The sequence below is a fragment of the Varanus komodoensis genome, unplaced genomic scaffold (genome assembly GCF_004798865.1).
Source record: "Varanus komodoensis strain SLA01 unplaced genomic scaffold, ASM479886v1 scaffold22, whole genome shotgun sequence".
NCBI lineage: Eukaryota > Metazoa > Chordata > Lepidosauria > Squamata > Varanidae > Varanus > Varanus komodoensis.
Window position 1 is genome coordinate 13306515 of NW_025335606.1, and position 14937 is coordinate 13321451.

Here is a 14937-nt window from a genome sequence, read left to right on the forward strand (position 1 = left end):
GATCTTTCTCGGTTACGGTGTTAGCATCATAGAGCACTCTCCCTGGAAAAGTCCACCTGATTCCAACTTTAAGACAAATTAAGTCGTGGATTTCTAAGGAAACCTCTGGGGTCAGCTGTCTGCTAGCTGTATTTTTTCCTGCATTGTGCTGAAGAAAGCAATCATGCTTATGGGGGCTGGTAGCTCAGCAGTAACAAGCAAGAACTGAACTCCTTGAACAGAAAGCTCATCTTTCTTTCTGTTTCTGGAGATAAAACAGTGCTGAAAATATAGTTGCACTTCCTGCTTCCTCCAGAACATACAACGCAGTCCCAATTACATCAGTTCTCCAGTCACTTTAAGTTGCAGGGAGCAAGGAATTGTGGGCAAGGTGGCCCAGGACTATGTGTGCCACTGCAGGACAATGCTACACTTTGAAGAAGGCTCCCTCAAAGCAAGGAACTGAGAACAAGCAAGGAAGAGGAAGTGCTGGAAGGAGAACAGAAGGCAGATGACATGCATGCTCCTTTTGCAAGTGGGAGGAAGCAGGAGTTCACTGCCCTGGTTGGAGAGGCAGAGGGTACATCTTGGCACTTTCTGTTTGCAAAGCATGTGCTCCAGAAAGCAGCTGACTTTGGTCTTTTATTCACCCAGTACCCATACCTTGGGATCGGCTTCTATACTTCAATATACCTCCTCCAAGAGTTGGGCTTTGACAGTTTTCTTTGGATCCCTCTGCACCAGCGAGATCTGGAGACTTGTCTGTATCTGTCACCTGAAGGAGGAGGAAAAGGAAAAGGTTTAAACACCCTGCCAAGTTGCCGGAGTATGTTGTCATTTCCGCAGCTGGATTAACCATTATCCTAAGGAAGCAGCAATCTAGCACTTCAGGCAAAGTGGGACCTCTTGCTGTGGCACAATTACACCGAAGGTTCTAATCATGGGAAGTATTTGCTTGTTTTCTCCTTGTACTGAAGTTTAGAACATGGGAACTCACTGCAAGAGGACAGAAGCAGCTGCAGTCCCAGATGGGAAAACTGCAAATACTAGAAGCTTTATCAGCACAAGGAACAATGTATTTTCCTGCACTTCAGATGATTTCTCCACATACAGCAAACAGAGCAAGGTCACTGGGTGTCCCAAGGCCATCAATGGGCTCTCTATTTGCTTGGCAGCTCTTATACCAGGTGAAAACTTTATTATTTCTATACCACCCAATAGCTGGAACTTTCTGGGCAGTGTACAACAACTCATAAATTGCAATAAAATGGAGTATAAAACTTAAATAAAATAACAGCATATTTCACTAGGGATTTAAAATTCAATTTTAAATGCTTTAAATGAATAAGGCAGGTACTATAACTAGGCCTGCAAAAACAGCCGACACAATCCCACTCATGTGTTAAATGTCTTGGCTTAGAGGGCAGTCTTAACCTGGTGCTGAAAGGACAGCAGTGTTGGTGCCAGGTGAGCCTCAGGGGAGAGATCATTCCATCGCTGGGGGGCTGCTTCAGACAAGGCTCTTCCTTGTTGCCACCAGACAAGCCTGCCTTTGAAGTGGCACTCAGAGAAAGGTCTCAGCTACTGAGTGTTATGTTCAGGCTGATTCTGGGCGGAAGAGGCAGTCCATGAAGCACTGCAGTTCCAACTTATGAGCCTCCAGATGTTGGTGACACTAATTCTAATCAGCCACAGTCACCATGGCTAACGGCCAGGGAAGATGGGAATTTTGGAAGGGTGTTTATGTTTCTTCTCTTTCTAAAAAATGTTAATGCTGATTCTAAGCCACTTCAAGGACCACTGTGTGATGAATAGGATTTCTTGTGGGTAGTGCTGTACTACGGCAGTACAAAAGATCCAGCCCTCAATCTGTAGCATCTCATTTTCAGGGCTGGGAAATCTAGAGCACTGCTGCCATTCGGGTTTGAGGACATAAAACTCCTCCGCTTTCTGGCTCAGGATAAAGCAGGCTTCTATGTCCCAAGCTAATGCCTTTTACTGTTTGTTAGGCTATTATCAATTTGGGGGTTAAGAGCTCCATCTTCAGCACCTCTTCCCCAATCCAAACCCACCACAAACCACTTTGATGGTTTGTTTGGTTAAGTCACTGAAGAACAATCCTATGCACAAAAAGGATGGCTGGGGAATACTGGGAGTTGTAGGTCCCCCCCCGCCCCGCCTTATATAACCATACACAGGATGGTGCCTTAGGAGATCCAATAGCTGATCTCCCATATCACAGGCTAATAATGCTGACCTACCATAAAGGGAGTAAGATTCACTGAACCTATATCTGTTAAATACTTTGAACATTTTGAAGTGCAATATGCATGGATCATGATATTGAAAATAAGTGCATGGAGGAATGGAAGATTCATCCAAGTTATGGTAATTTATAGTGTTATGACAGTGACCTGCATATTTGTTTGGTTAGATTTCTACAAGCATCATCATCAGACACCAAAGTAAGTTATACTTTGGTGATGAAGCACAACGTTGTTATAAAAAAAGGCATGGGATTATGGAGAAGGCCTTTCAGATTTCTGGACTCATACCAGGGTCGTAAGATTTATTGTATATACTGCAGCTTTTCTACTTTCTGAAAGACCCAGATTTCTTTCTGCTCTGAAAATAAACAGAAATTCAACCCATTAAGCTTGTACGAAATTCTCATGGCCCCCAGTTTGTAATCCTTGGCTGTAAAAATCAGCTGTGGAGCAAGAGTTCAATGAAAATGCAACTCTTGTCATATTCATTCAGCCATAGATGAATGCAAGCTTTTTACTGACAGCCCTTCTACAAAAGCAGTAATTGTGCCATTCTGAATTGTCCGGCTTTCCTAGAAGTGACAATTACTCAGTTCTGGATTTGTATCACTAATTGAAAATTGCCATTTCAACCTGTATTCCAGAAAACAGATGCTGAGGCAAACCCATTTTCCAAATTCAGGGGCTCCTGAAGGAAACATTCAGTCATGGTGGACAATCTGTCTGAAATGCAGTTTTTATATCACTCCTGATTATTCCCAGATAGACACCATTCAAACTGTCATAGCTGTTCTTCCCTTGCACTTTCCACGAACACTCAGAAAATGGTTTATTAGCTAAAAGCCTTTATTACGTTAAACCTGACTTTAAAAGGCTGGCTTTAAAATACAAATGAAAAGTAGTGCAGAAGTCAGTAACCTAAGAAGCAAGGAAAATTGGAATAGTAAGCTTTAGAGAAAGTGACTTGAGAATAAAAATTAATCCCAAACTGAAGATCACTTTTCCCCTCCAAACCAAAATTGGCAACCCAGGACTTCAAGACAAGTTCTACTGCTTAAGGCTTACTCAGCCATGCAGGGGCTTGAGGGGGATTACAGGTGTTTTCCAGAGTCACTCTTTTGTGATTTCTAGTTATTATCTGTATTTATTGTCTGTTTTTAGAGCGTTTTAATTTTTATATGTTTTCCCGCAATTTTATGATATTTTATTGTATTCTTATCATCTGTTTTTGTGGACTGTGTAAACCACTCAGAGAGTTTGGGCTGTGAGGAGGTACAGAAATGAAATAATGATAATGGTGGCCTATCACTTGGAATATCTTCACCTGGTCCACCCTTGACCTAATGCTGGACCATGCACTAATGATGCTCTCTCTCCTCTTCTTGCTAAGCTTTCCCACAATAATCGAAACAGATCGGTCCTGCATGTCCACCTTGCTTATCTCTGGTCCTCTGGCCTTGGCAGTTCAGCTGCAGGGGCTAACCCCTCCTCCCCTTTGGACTCAGGATCTGTTCCTGCATCCATTGAATGGGCTCAGCCCCCACACGGAGGGGCAGCAGTGAAGACCCATCCAGCTCACCAAGTCACTCAGTTGTTGTTGTTGTTGTTGTTGTTGTTGTTGTTGTTATTATTATTATAACATTTCTATGCCGCCCCTTGCCGAAACCTCGGGGCGGCTTACAACATGATAAAATACATTGAAATACAATAGTACATGATAAATTACCATTAAATATAAAAATACAAAAAAATACATTGATTTACAAATACAAAATTAAAATGTCTCAGTATGCATCCGAGAACATGCCCCAGAATCCTTTGCAACCCAGAGAACTTCAGCTGTAGGCCAGCACAGAAATGTAATAAATAAATCAGACAATACCACTTCCAACAACCCTTTCCCACAAAGAATTGTATGCATTTAAGGGATTCCATCTTCAGCTTGTATTCTCATCAAGTCTTGACACAGGGTGGCACATCCGGGTGCGGCCCCCTTCACAGCAAGAGGAGCCTTATTTGAAACCTTTGCAAAACAACCATGGCAAAAACAAGGAGGAACAAGCCCATGGAGCAGACCCTGGACTCACTCAAACTGCATTCCTATCAGTGTGCTTAGACACCAAAAAGGCCTGCATCTCCCAAGGTCCCTCCACGTGCTCAAGACCAGCTATGCATTGACAGCATCACCAGGAGAGCTGGGCAGTGAAGTTCAGAATAACGGCCAAAGCCGCCTCTGAGATACTGTAGAAAGACTGAGTGGAGGGGAGGAGAGACAGAACCACCCACTGTGGCTGGTCATCTGTCAGGCACAAGGAAATTTCACCTGCAGCACATGGACAAAAGTTTAAGTTGTTATGCAAAACACCGTCTCATTGTCTGCTTGGACTTTCAACAGGCTTTTGACAAATTCCCCCACTAAAGATTCCTGGGCAACCCAAACAGTCATGAGACAAGACAGACCATTTTATGGGCTGGTTAACAAACAGGAAACAGACAGTAGGGATCACGGAAAAGTTCTTGCAATGGAAGAATAAAAACGCGGAAATCTCAAGGATTTTTATTGGGATTTGTACTGGGAATTCCTCTCAATATCCACCATTACTAAATGCGAGTAGTCCCTGTTTGTGTTCCTGTTTTGTTTGTAGTTTTCCCAGAGGCATCTGTCTGATCACTGGGAGAACTAGAAAACTGGCCTAGACAGAATTTATGTCTCATCCAGCAAGGCGCTTATGTTCTAATGTTATTTGCTGAATAATAGCCAGGAGAGGATGGAATGAACTCTTTGCCCTGTCAGAGTTCCAACCCAGTTCAGCATTTGTCCTGGGATTTCCTGCCATAGAGCCCAGAAAGCAGAAACAAGCGATTTGGAGGTTTTAGACTGAGTTGCTAAGATGTTTCTAAAGAAAGCAGATTTGGAAAGCTGAACGAATACTAATATGAATCTAATACAGCCTGCGGGGTTGTTTCCTGTCCCCTCTCATTCCACTAATTCCTGCAACAACCTAACAGATGGAGAAACAGATAAGAGAAGGCATTTCTTCACACAACACATAGTTAAGCTATGGAATTCACTGCCGCAGGAAGCAGTGGTGGCTACCAATTTGGGCAGCTTCAAAAGAAAAATTCAAAATGGCTTCAAAATGAAAAATCCATGGAGCGGGAGGAGGAGGCCATCTGTAGCTACCAGCCTGGTTGGCTATGCACTGCCTCCACGATCAGAAATGGTATTCCTGCCTGCACCAGTTGCTGAGGAACTTGGCAGAATGCTTGCACCCATCCAGCTTGAGAGAGCCTGTGCACAGCTGGTGGCCACCATGTGAACGGACTACTGGACTGGATGGTCTGTTGTTGCTTTTTTTTTGATCCAGCATGGCTTCTCTTATGTTCCGATGTTCATCTCGCCACAACCACAACTTCACTCAGTTACACTACTAAGCTGGAAACCCTGTACTCCATGGGTACTGGGAAAAGCAGGGCCAAGTAGCCTTCAAGAGGTCTTAGAGAAAATATTTTAAAGGGTCTGATTTGTTTACTGAGCACTTCCACCTATTCAGATCAGAATTCAGTTCCTGTAATTGAATGTTTATCTTGCTTCCTGATCTCTTCTTTTGACAGACATGCATATAAAAATTTCCCACTGGTACTTTCCTTTTTATATGAGGAACACTTCTGCTGCCAGATTAGCCAGGGAAGAAGAAATGGCATCCCATGGGCACCACCAAATCCCCAACATTCTAGCATTTATCTTAACCACCCACTTCTTGGAATTGCTAGCAAGTAGAGGTTAATGCTTCTGCTAGAATGATCCCTTGCAGTCTTTCGCCTGAAGCAAAGAACACTTACGTATGTTCTCCTCCTTTGTAAAGTACCACTCACATCTAAGGATCCTTTCACTTGATCTCTTCTTCCACACACCCCTTTTCTTCCCTCCTAAGATCAGAAAAAGCTTCTCTGTGGCAGTAAAACAAGAGAGCAGAAGTAGCGGTGGGCACTCTACATCTCTGCCAAAATATATTTTCCTTCCAAGTAGGGTGGGATGGAATGCAGGTGGCCCAGCTGAGCTGCTGGGCTGGTTGACCAAAAGGTCAACAGTTCGAATCTGTACAAAGGGGTGAGCTCCCACGCTTTGTCCCAGCTCCTGCCAACCTTGCAGTTCGAAAGCATGCAAATGCAAGTGGATAAAAAGGTACCACTTCGGTGGGCAGGTAACAGTGTTCCGTGAACCTTGGTGTTTAGTCATGCCGGCCACATGACCATGGAGACTGTCTGCGGACAAACGCTGGCTCCCTCGGCTAGGAAACGGAGATGAGCACCGCCCCCTAGAGTCAGGCGTGACAGGACTTTAATGTCAAGGGGAAAATGTTACCTTTTATGGTGGGATAGACCTACAAGCTTATAGCAGGCCTAGTAAGAAAATGACAATGTTTGCATCACTTTCTGCTGAGGACAAGGCCCTCTAAAACTGTGTGGCTTGAACCTACTTGTGCAGACTCACACATGGGGTTCTCGGTGGAATCCCAGCAAGACTACTCAGCAGGTCCATAAAAATGCTGCGCAGACCCCATTGTAAGGGGCAGCATCAGTGTTTACAAAAGACCTTTGCTCCGGCACGTGGATCTTTACTGTTTTCCAAGCAGGAGACACTTTGCTGCTCAGCTCTACCACTGAGGGCACTTGGAGGCCTTTCTGGAGTCCTGCAGGGGCTCTTCCCTTCCCCGTTCACCACACCAGCATGCAAATAGTAACACTCTACTTTGGACTTGGCTGGAGAGAGTTCCAGGCCTCTCCTCCCTCTCCAGACAAAGCCTGATCACTCAGGCAAGGAAATGCCAAGGCCCACTTGGCCCTTCAATGTGCAAACAAGCATGCACGCAAACATGTTCAACACACTGGGAAGCCCTGTGACTAAGGGAGCATCTGCAAGCTTACCTTTGCCTACTTGTTTATGATCCACGTCCAGTTTCCATTATTCAATAAACCGTACAGCATCTTTCAAACAAGCGGTTTTGTCTTTCCCTGATTATCCTCAAATCTTAACTGAAGGAGCCTCAGCTGGACCAGCCCCCAGGTCAATGTGCTGGACCACATTCCAGCAAGGTATGGGGAGAGGCTGAAGCCAGCCAGAAGATGTGGGTGGGTCACAGCTTTTTTCCTTTTTCTTGTTGCCATCCACATTTCTCTCATTCTTCCTTCCCACACTGCCAGGGAAGAGGCACTGCTCAGCCAAGAGGTCTGAACTAATTGCATTCAGAGGGCTCCAGAAACTAGGCTAAAAGGCTTGATCTGGCCACAGGCCAGGTATAGTCTATCCCTCCTCTACCTGTTGCAACATGTGTCTGAGTTCTGACTTCAATGAATGCCCAAGCTTGACTACAGCAAACGTGACAGTACTTCAAACTTTTTGAGGATTTTTATTTACATAGTGAAGGAAGACGAACAATGTCAGAGGAAGTAGCTATATGTAAACTCACCATATATAACTTTTGCAGTGAAAACATCCCTTTCATGCTATCAAAGATAACATGAAATGGAAGAATTACTCCCAAGACACTTTTCTGTGAGCTTTTTGCACTGTTTGAGTCGTGATATGCTCAGAGCAAAAATTCAATGTGGTGTGTTACTTTCAGAAATAAATGATCTAAAGGCCAATTTTCAAATTATGCAGATGATGTTTTTTGAAACACAGCATGTTTAAAATACATTTTAACAGAACCCGGTAGGCATCAAATTACAGGCAGCTGAAATCCTTTCTGGGAAAGCAAAGTGCAGATGTGATCAAGCCACACATCAAATGAAGCTTCACCACTCTGGTTATCTCTGTTATCATTATGTTAATATAGCTAGATTGCAGAGCAACAGCACTGAGAGTTTCATTTAAATCTTCTATTTCTAAGCCCATGCTTCAAGCACAATCTTCCGCACCCTGGTGTCCTCCAAATGTGTTGGATTACAATTCCCAGCCTGCTCATTATGCTGGCTGGGGATGTTGTGACCTGTTGTCCAGCAAGGCTTTATGATTTGCACTAAATTTGCACAGAAATGCACACAGACCAGAGAAAAGGAATGGGCAGTTAAAGTCTGCTCATTTAGGGAGGGGTGTGTGTACCCATCCACATGAGGGCCAAGAGGGGCCATGGCTATCCACACCTCAATTGGCCTGAATTACCACCTCAAAATCCTGGAGGTCAGTGACCTACACTGGAATATGGAGGCACTCTCTTGATCAGGCAAAAGCAGGAGGCTAGATGGTATATTCACACAAGGCAGGCCAAGGCAGATTGCATACTTGCAACTAATTTTAGGTACCAATATTGCGTCATGTTGTGTCTCCGAAGATGGCACTGATGACCAAGAACACACAGCTTCATAGGCTAGAAGATCCTACCTTGAAGTACCCTGACTAAGCTCTGGAGACCCTGATAGTCAACCTGCATGTAAGAACCGGTTTACAGTGTTCAATTTTGCAATCTGCAAGTAGACAAGCAGATTCATTCCTGAACACTGCCTGAGCTTATACAATGAAAAAGAACCGTCTGTATCCATAATCACCTACTTATTCATGCTCTGTAATTAAATCCATTAGTATGTTTGTAAGAATGGAAAGAACTTCTTGAACATGTCCTGGGTCTGCTACACCTAGGAGAGACAATTCCACGAGCCCCAAAAGCAAACATAAATGTTGGAACAAGAGAATGAGGAATGCTCTTGAACAGGGCTGTGCCATTTGATTAATGTTGGTTCAGTTTATTATACAGGGAACGGCCAAATCCTGGACATCTTTTTGTAATAGCAACTTTGATGCTATCATGCAACCAATTTCAGTCTGGGCTCAGCCTCAGCCCACATCCCCTCAGTCTCCATTTCTGTGTCTTTACAGCAATGGGTGGGTGAACGGCCTTCAGCCAAAGGGCCAAATATGATTTTTGAGAAGCCGCATTGTACTGGCATATTGTAGCTTTAAACTCCTACGCTGCTAACGAGACCTCAGGAGAGACGTTTCAGTTTTTTAGAATGGACAGGAAGAGAGGAAATTGCACTAAAGCAGGGAACTACTAAGTTATTGGCATTTGGGGGAAAGGAGATAAGAGCCAGGGAAAGGGGATATGGCCATCTGGGGAACACAGAAGGGTTGGGCTGGAACCTGAGGATGACCACATTTCGCCTGCTGCAGTTCCCCACCACTGCTTTGCAGTATTTATTCATTTAAATAATGTATAGGCTACTGCTCATGGAAACGTTCTCGGGGGTACTTATATTTCATAATAAAATTACAATCAGGCAGCATAAAAAGAAAAGCAAAGATAAGAGCATAGATGTAGCTGCCATAAAACCAATGCGGAAATGTCTAGGCATTTTTTTTTTTAACGTCTTTGCCTGGTGCCAAAAGGACAGCAGAGTTTGTGTCAGTGTTGTGGACACAGGGTGGGTGCCACAACCCAAAAGACCGTGTCAACAGCCACACCTCCTTAACCTTAAAATGATGTGGGCCAGGGCTGGGGTAGAGAGACGAAACGCACTACCTGTCTGGTTACTTCTGTACACAGAATTGGGGCAGGGAAGGAGGCATCTGTCTTTCATGCAGGTCAACAAGATGTCTTAAGCAGAGACCACCTTCTTTACTACAGACCACCAGAAATGGAAAACTTGGGTCAGCTTTATACTTAGTCACAGCTTCAGCCGATGTGGCCCATGACTACCTACCCTGATCCATTCCAAGGAGTCGGGCAAAAGCCTGAGCTGGGCCTTTTAGAGCAAATGATGACCTGGCAGCCAATTTTCCCCTGGGACCCGGGGGGCGGGGAATGCACTCCCTGCTGAATTGGGCAGTGGCAAAAAGAAGGGAAGAAAGGAGAAGAAAAAAGCCACATTTTCCTTTGGAAAAAAGGCCTGCAGGGAGCACCTATCTTGATCTAAAGTAAACTCGTGCTCCTGCACGGTTCCTCAAAATTGTCCTAAGTCTTAGGGGCAAGAGGTAAGCAGGGAGACACAGAAAGAACTGTGAGCCTCATGCCACCTTTGTGATGTCCACACCTGCTTTAAAGGTTCTCCAGTAGGTAAGGCTGCCACACTGCGAGAAATAACTAAGCATTATGAAGGTCCAGAGTAAATGCCACTTGGTAAATGTAAGAGTTCTCCTCACCCATACACACCCCTATTTTTGCAGTGCGGTTTTGTCAAAAACATAAGCCAACTACATGAGCTCCTAACTCAAGCAACAGTGTGTAATTTAATCAAGGATATTGTGTTTCTGTTATTAACAGCAGGAGAATAATGGTTCAGTAGAGCCACGGAAACCCCATGTGGAACTATTCAGAAAATTAACAAGAGGGGAGAATACGCTCCATTAAGTTTAATACAAAAACAAACTTTGCAGGATGGCAAGCACAACTTCTAGCATGCTGGACACAGCAATTTAGCATGGAGGTCTGGGAAAGATCTGGCTATGTGCTAATTGCATATATATCCCCAACATTTGGTCAAAACAGTACCCCTTTTCACCCCCATGATGCACAAGTTAAACAGTAATAAAAGCTGGCAATTTCATCTTCAAAATGTCAACATGAAAAACGTATCAAAAAAGGCAATTCCACAGGCGCAAGTTTTCTTTCCCAAGGACAAGGCAAGGACTGGGCAATAGTCCTTCTCTCCTGCTTCATTGCAGTCAGGAACAACTATCAACCAAATAAAAGTGCAGGGCTTAGGAAGTTTAAGCATGTAGGAAAGGCTCCAATATGGAAGTGAAGTTCTTTGTGAGAAAATCCATTTTACTTTCCTTTCTCCCGGCCTTAATCAATCCACGTAACACTTTAGGAAATCAATTTCAAAAACACATACAAATGTCACAATCACACGTTTTAAAAGAATATAAAATTGTCTAGACAATGTTGAACACAAATGGCAGTATGTTACAGATCATTTGGGCACTCTCAGTTCTGCAGAAAATGCACTGTAAAGATTTTTAATGTGCTCTACTTCTTTGCCTTGCAGTCTCAATTTTATTGATTTGGTCCATTTTTGTGTAGGTTTTTATGTTATGCCAAACATCACCATTCACCTTTGCAATAAACTTTCATATTAAACTGCAGCTATGAAACTTTGCTGTACAGGCAAGAAGAAAAGAAAGACATAACATGTCATGTTTCTGTCAGACTGCAGAGTTTTTCCAGAACAGTTTTGTTCCTCTCCGTAACTTCCTGGAAGCTGATTATAACTTGTGGTAAAATAATTGGGTCAACAGAATCTGCTCTCCAAATTGCAACACTGGAATAGAGGCCAGTGCTTCCAAATCAGCATACTGTTTATCATGCTACTTACACCCATAACTGAGAGCATGTGGGAGCTTCTGCAATATTGCTCTGTTCCCAGGTTGAACAGGTAGAGAGCAGGAAGGCAACAGGAATCCTAAAAAAGTATTGGCTGGGCTGTTATCAGGTGCTGCCATCACAGGGAACCTGCCAAGGCCCACGCCGCAACAGGGACTATTGCTTATCCCCAAAGACTTAAGCATGGCTGGGCACCTGCCAAGGGCCCAGACTGTAGCAGGGGCCCAATGACAAGAGTCTCCTGGACTTTCCCCTCCTCTGAATCACTGCTTCTCTTTCCCCATCTACCTCTAATTTTGACCCAGTTAACAGCAGCGGTGCTGAGGAGAAGCAGAAGATACGGCTGAGCTCTTGCTGGCTGGCTGTCTGTCTGTCACACAAACAAGCAAGTGATAGCAATGATACACAGGAGATGCAAGATAAAAGAAGGGTATTTATTTGCCCAATGTTGGGTTACATTTGTTCTTAGCAGGTCTCACTTCATGAGTGAAGACTTTACAATAATAAAGCCATGCTATTTATCTATATGCAATGCTGTGTGTCAAGCCAAGCTTGTGCGTGCATGTATCTTATACAGCTTTCCCCAGTCCAAATCCCTTGTCCATTGGACTATAGCTGCCACCACACCTAGCCTGTCCGGCCACTATTATGGATGATGGGAGCTGCAATCCAACAAACTACTTACTCGATTACAAGCTACACATGCAAAGAGGTTGCCGCAAGTATCTAGTAAGCAAGCAAAACCCAGGGGTGCTGATCCAACAGAGTATGCCATGAGAATCCCCTCAGAGCACAACCCTTTTAATGTTTAGATAAAAGGAAATCCTACTTGGTGGGGGAATACTGGGAGTTGTAGGACTTTTTCTTCTCTAAATGTGCATAGGACAGCATCCTTGGGAAAAAATATAATCTCACCAATCTGGTGCTTAGCAGAGAAGGACATCATGGGCAGGTGTGATTCCTTCTCATGCCCAGAAGAGTGACTGATGGGATGGCGTGTTCTTCCAATTCTACATGCATGCAGCCCTGCCTCCTGTACTGGGGAGAGGGCAGGAAGGCTGGAACTGCAATGCAAGAACTGCCTGTGGTTGTTTATCTAGCTAAGGGCATGCCCTGTAGGCCTGGAATTTTAGCCAGAACATTTATATCCTCTCCTTCTTCCTACTAGGGAAGGGATGTGCAGAAAAAGGTCCACAGCCTTCCTGCAGTCCTCAGCCTTCCTTCCCCTGACTTCAACTCTTCCCCCTGCCATCATATGGTGGCTTCCTAGCTTTTTCATGTCCTCCCCCACCCCCCAGCCCCATCTATGCAGCTGAAATCTCCTAAGGCTTTGTTCCTAGACATAAGACATTTTATCTAAAATATCTGGAGGTGAGTGGTGATTTAGTTTACCTGCTTTGTCCACCTGCCACTGAAATGCAGCCTGGAAAGTTTCTCCAAAACAGAATTTGGCCCTTGAGCTGAAAGAGCGTCTGGGGTTAGGGTTTTACATGTATACAGCTCTTTGTCAGATTGGGGAAATTCATCATTTGTAATGAATTGTACCCACGCAAAGGGCATGAAGCCTTATTAAGAATCTTATCCACACACACCCCTTTCTCCATCCTGCCACCACCTTCAGCAGAAGCACAATGACTGTCAACTTGCACAAATGGACAAGGACAACTCCTTTGGGTTGGATGTGACAACCTGATCATACAGAGCAGCCCTACTGAATGATTAGCAGAAGCGTTAAAAAAATCAATCAGCAAGTCAATGTAAGCAAGAATTTGCAAAGACAGAGCACATTCTGTTGAAAGAGCACATGCGTTTTGTGTATACTTTAACATATTTTTTTAACAACACAAATTAAAACAGAGCCAAAGATTTTGCAAAACTGGAACACTTCCGGAAACCCTTTCCACTCCCTACAAACAGATGGTAATTATTTTAAAAGAGTGTTAGATTACACACTTATATTGGATATTTCAGCACCTGCAGGAAACAGGCCCTTGTTCCTTTTGCTGCCCCTCACCACTGCAGGGAAGGGAAAAAGCATGTGTTGTTTTTCATTGGTTTTTGCTGTTACAAGATCCAAGCCACAATACTGGTTAATCCATATGGTTATTATCAAACAGGAATAAAATTTTTGCTGTTTCTTTTTACATATGCCTCTGCTGTTTCTCTGGTTCTGCTCTACTTAGAAATCCTGCTAGTCTGATGTTTCAATAAAGCCTTGGGCCTCAAGCATTTATAGCAAGCAACGCTTCAGTCACATAGCGTGACACACGGTCCACATGGCAATGAACTAGCAGCCCTCTTTGACTCAGGAAGAAAAAGGGGCTTCGAGGTAAAGAAAGGGCGGTGCAAAGCCATGGATGACCCACTGGAATTAATGAGGGAAGTGACTGATGCAGGTTTAATGAAGGATTGATAACATTAATGCAGGATGGGTGATGCTGTCTGTGCAGAAAGATATAGGAAGAATCTTGATCAACCAGATCGAAGAGTCTTGTGGCATCCACAGCAGCCTGTTTCACACTGTGGCCAACCAGATGTCTCTTACGAAACCCACAAGCAGAACCTCAAAGTGACTGTTCCTCGGCTACTATTACTCAGAGTCGTGCTGGTGAGGGTTCTGCTCTGGCAGAGGTGGGGACACCATCAAGCCGGATCTACTGGAAGTCACTGGGTATTTATAATAGATGACACGTCTGCTTACTCCCAATAGTTTAACAAAAGCAGCAAAGAAGGGTGGTTCCCCTATCTTAAAACAGGCTACTTTCTATAAAGTTTTGTATGTGGGGTAGAGTGGGTGGAAAACCAGAGTAGAACTTTGTATGACAGGATCATGAGCTCAGTTCTGATACTGGAAACTAATTCCTGGGTTGAACATGTGCTTGAAAGCACCTTCAACTTTAAAAAGTCATTATTTTGCACTTGGTCCCAGTTGGTGGAACGTGAATCCTAGTGAAAAACAAAATGGATCTCATTAGCCTGCCCATCCTTCCTCTAGGGGCAGGCAGAGGTTAGCTCACTTCTACCGTCCTGCTGGCCAAATGTTGAGTTTCTGGCTGTGACATATCTTGGCTTGCATTTCATGCATTACAGGTAGCAATACCTATCTTAAATGTTGTTATATCGTGATGGGAGATCTTCTGGATCAGACCAGAGATCCATGTAACCCAGGATTCTGTGTCCAAAGCTGGTATAAAGGCAACTACCTTCTGATATTGTTTAACACCAACATCTGGTATTCAGAGGTACACTGCTTCTAAGCATGCCTATCATTATCATCACCACCACCACCACCACCACCATCAAACCTGCATCAATCACATCCCTCATTAATTTCATTTGATGATGATGATGATGATGATTGTATAATT

At 44.0% G+C, this 14937-nt stretch overlaps 1 protein-coding gene across 3 annotated transcripts in view; it reads right to left on the reverse strand.

Moving 5' to 3' along the window:
* Positions 1-14937, reverse strand: part of PDZD2 (PDZ domain containing 2) — a 167312-nt gene that overhangs the window by 52800 nt on the left and 99575 nt on the right. For all 3 annotated transcript variants that reach the window (XR_006414850.1, XM_044431370.1, XM_044431369.1), the window contains exon 6: positions 643-754. Coding sequence is in view for 2 of the 3 variants with exons in the window: in XM_044431370.1 (XP_044287305.1) it covers positions 643-754 (112 nt within the window). In the remaining variant the exon portion in view is untranslated. The remainder of the gene's footprint in view (positions 1-642; positions 755-14937) is intronic.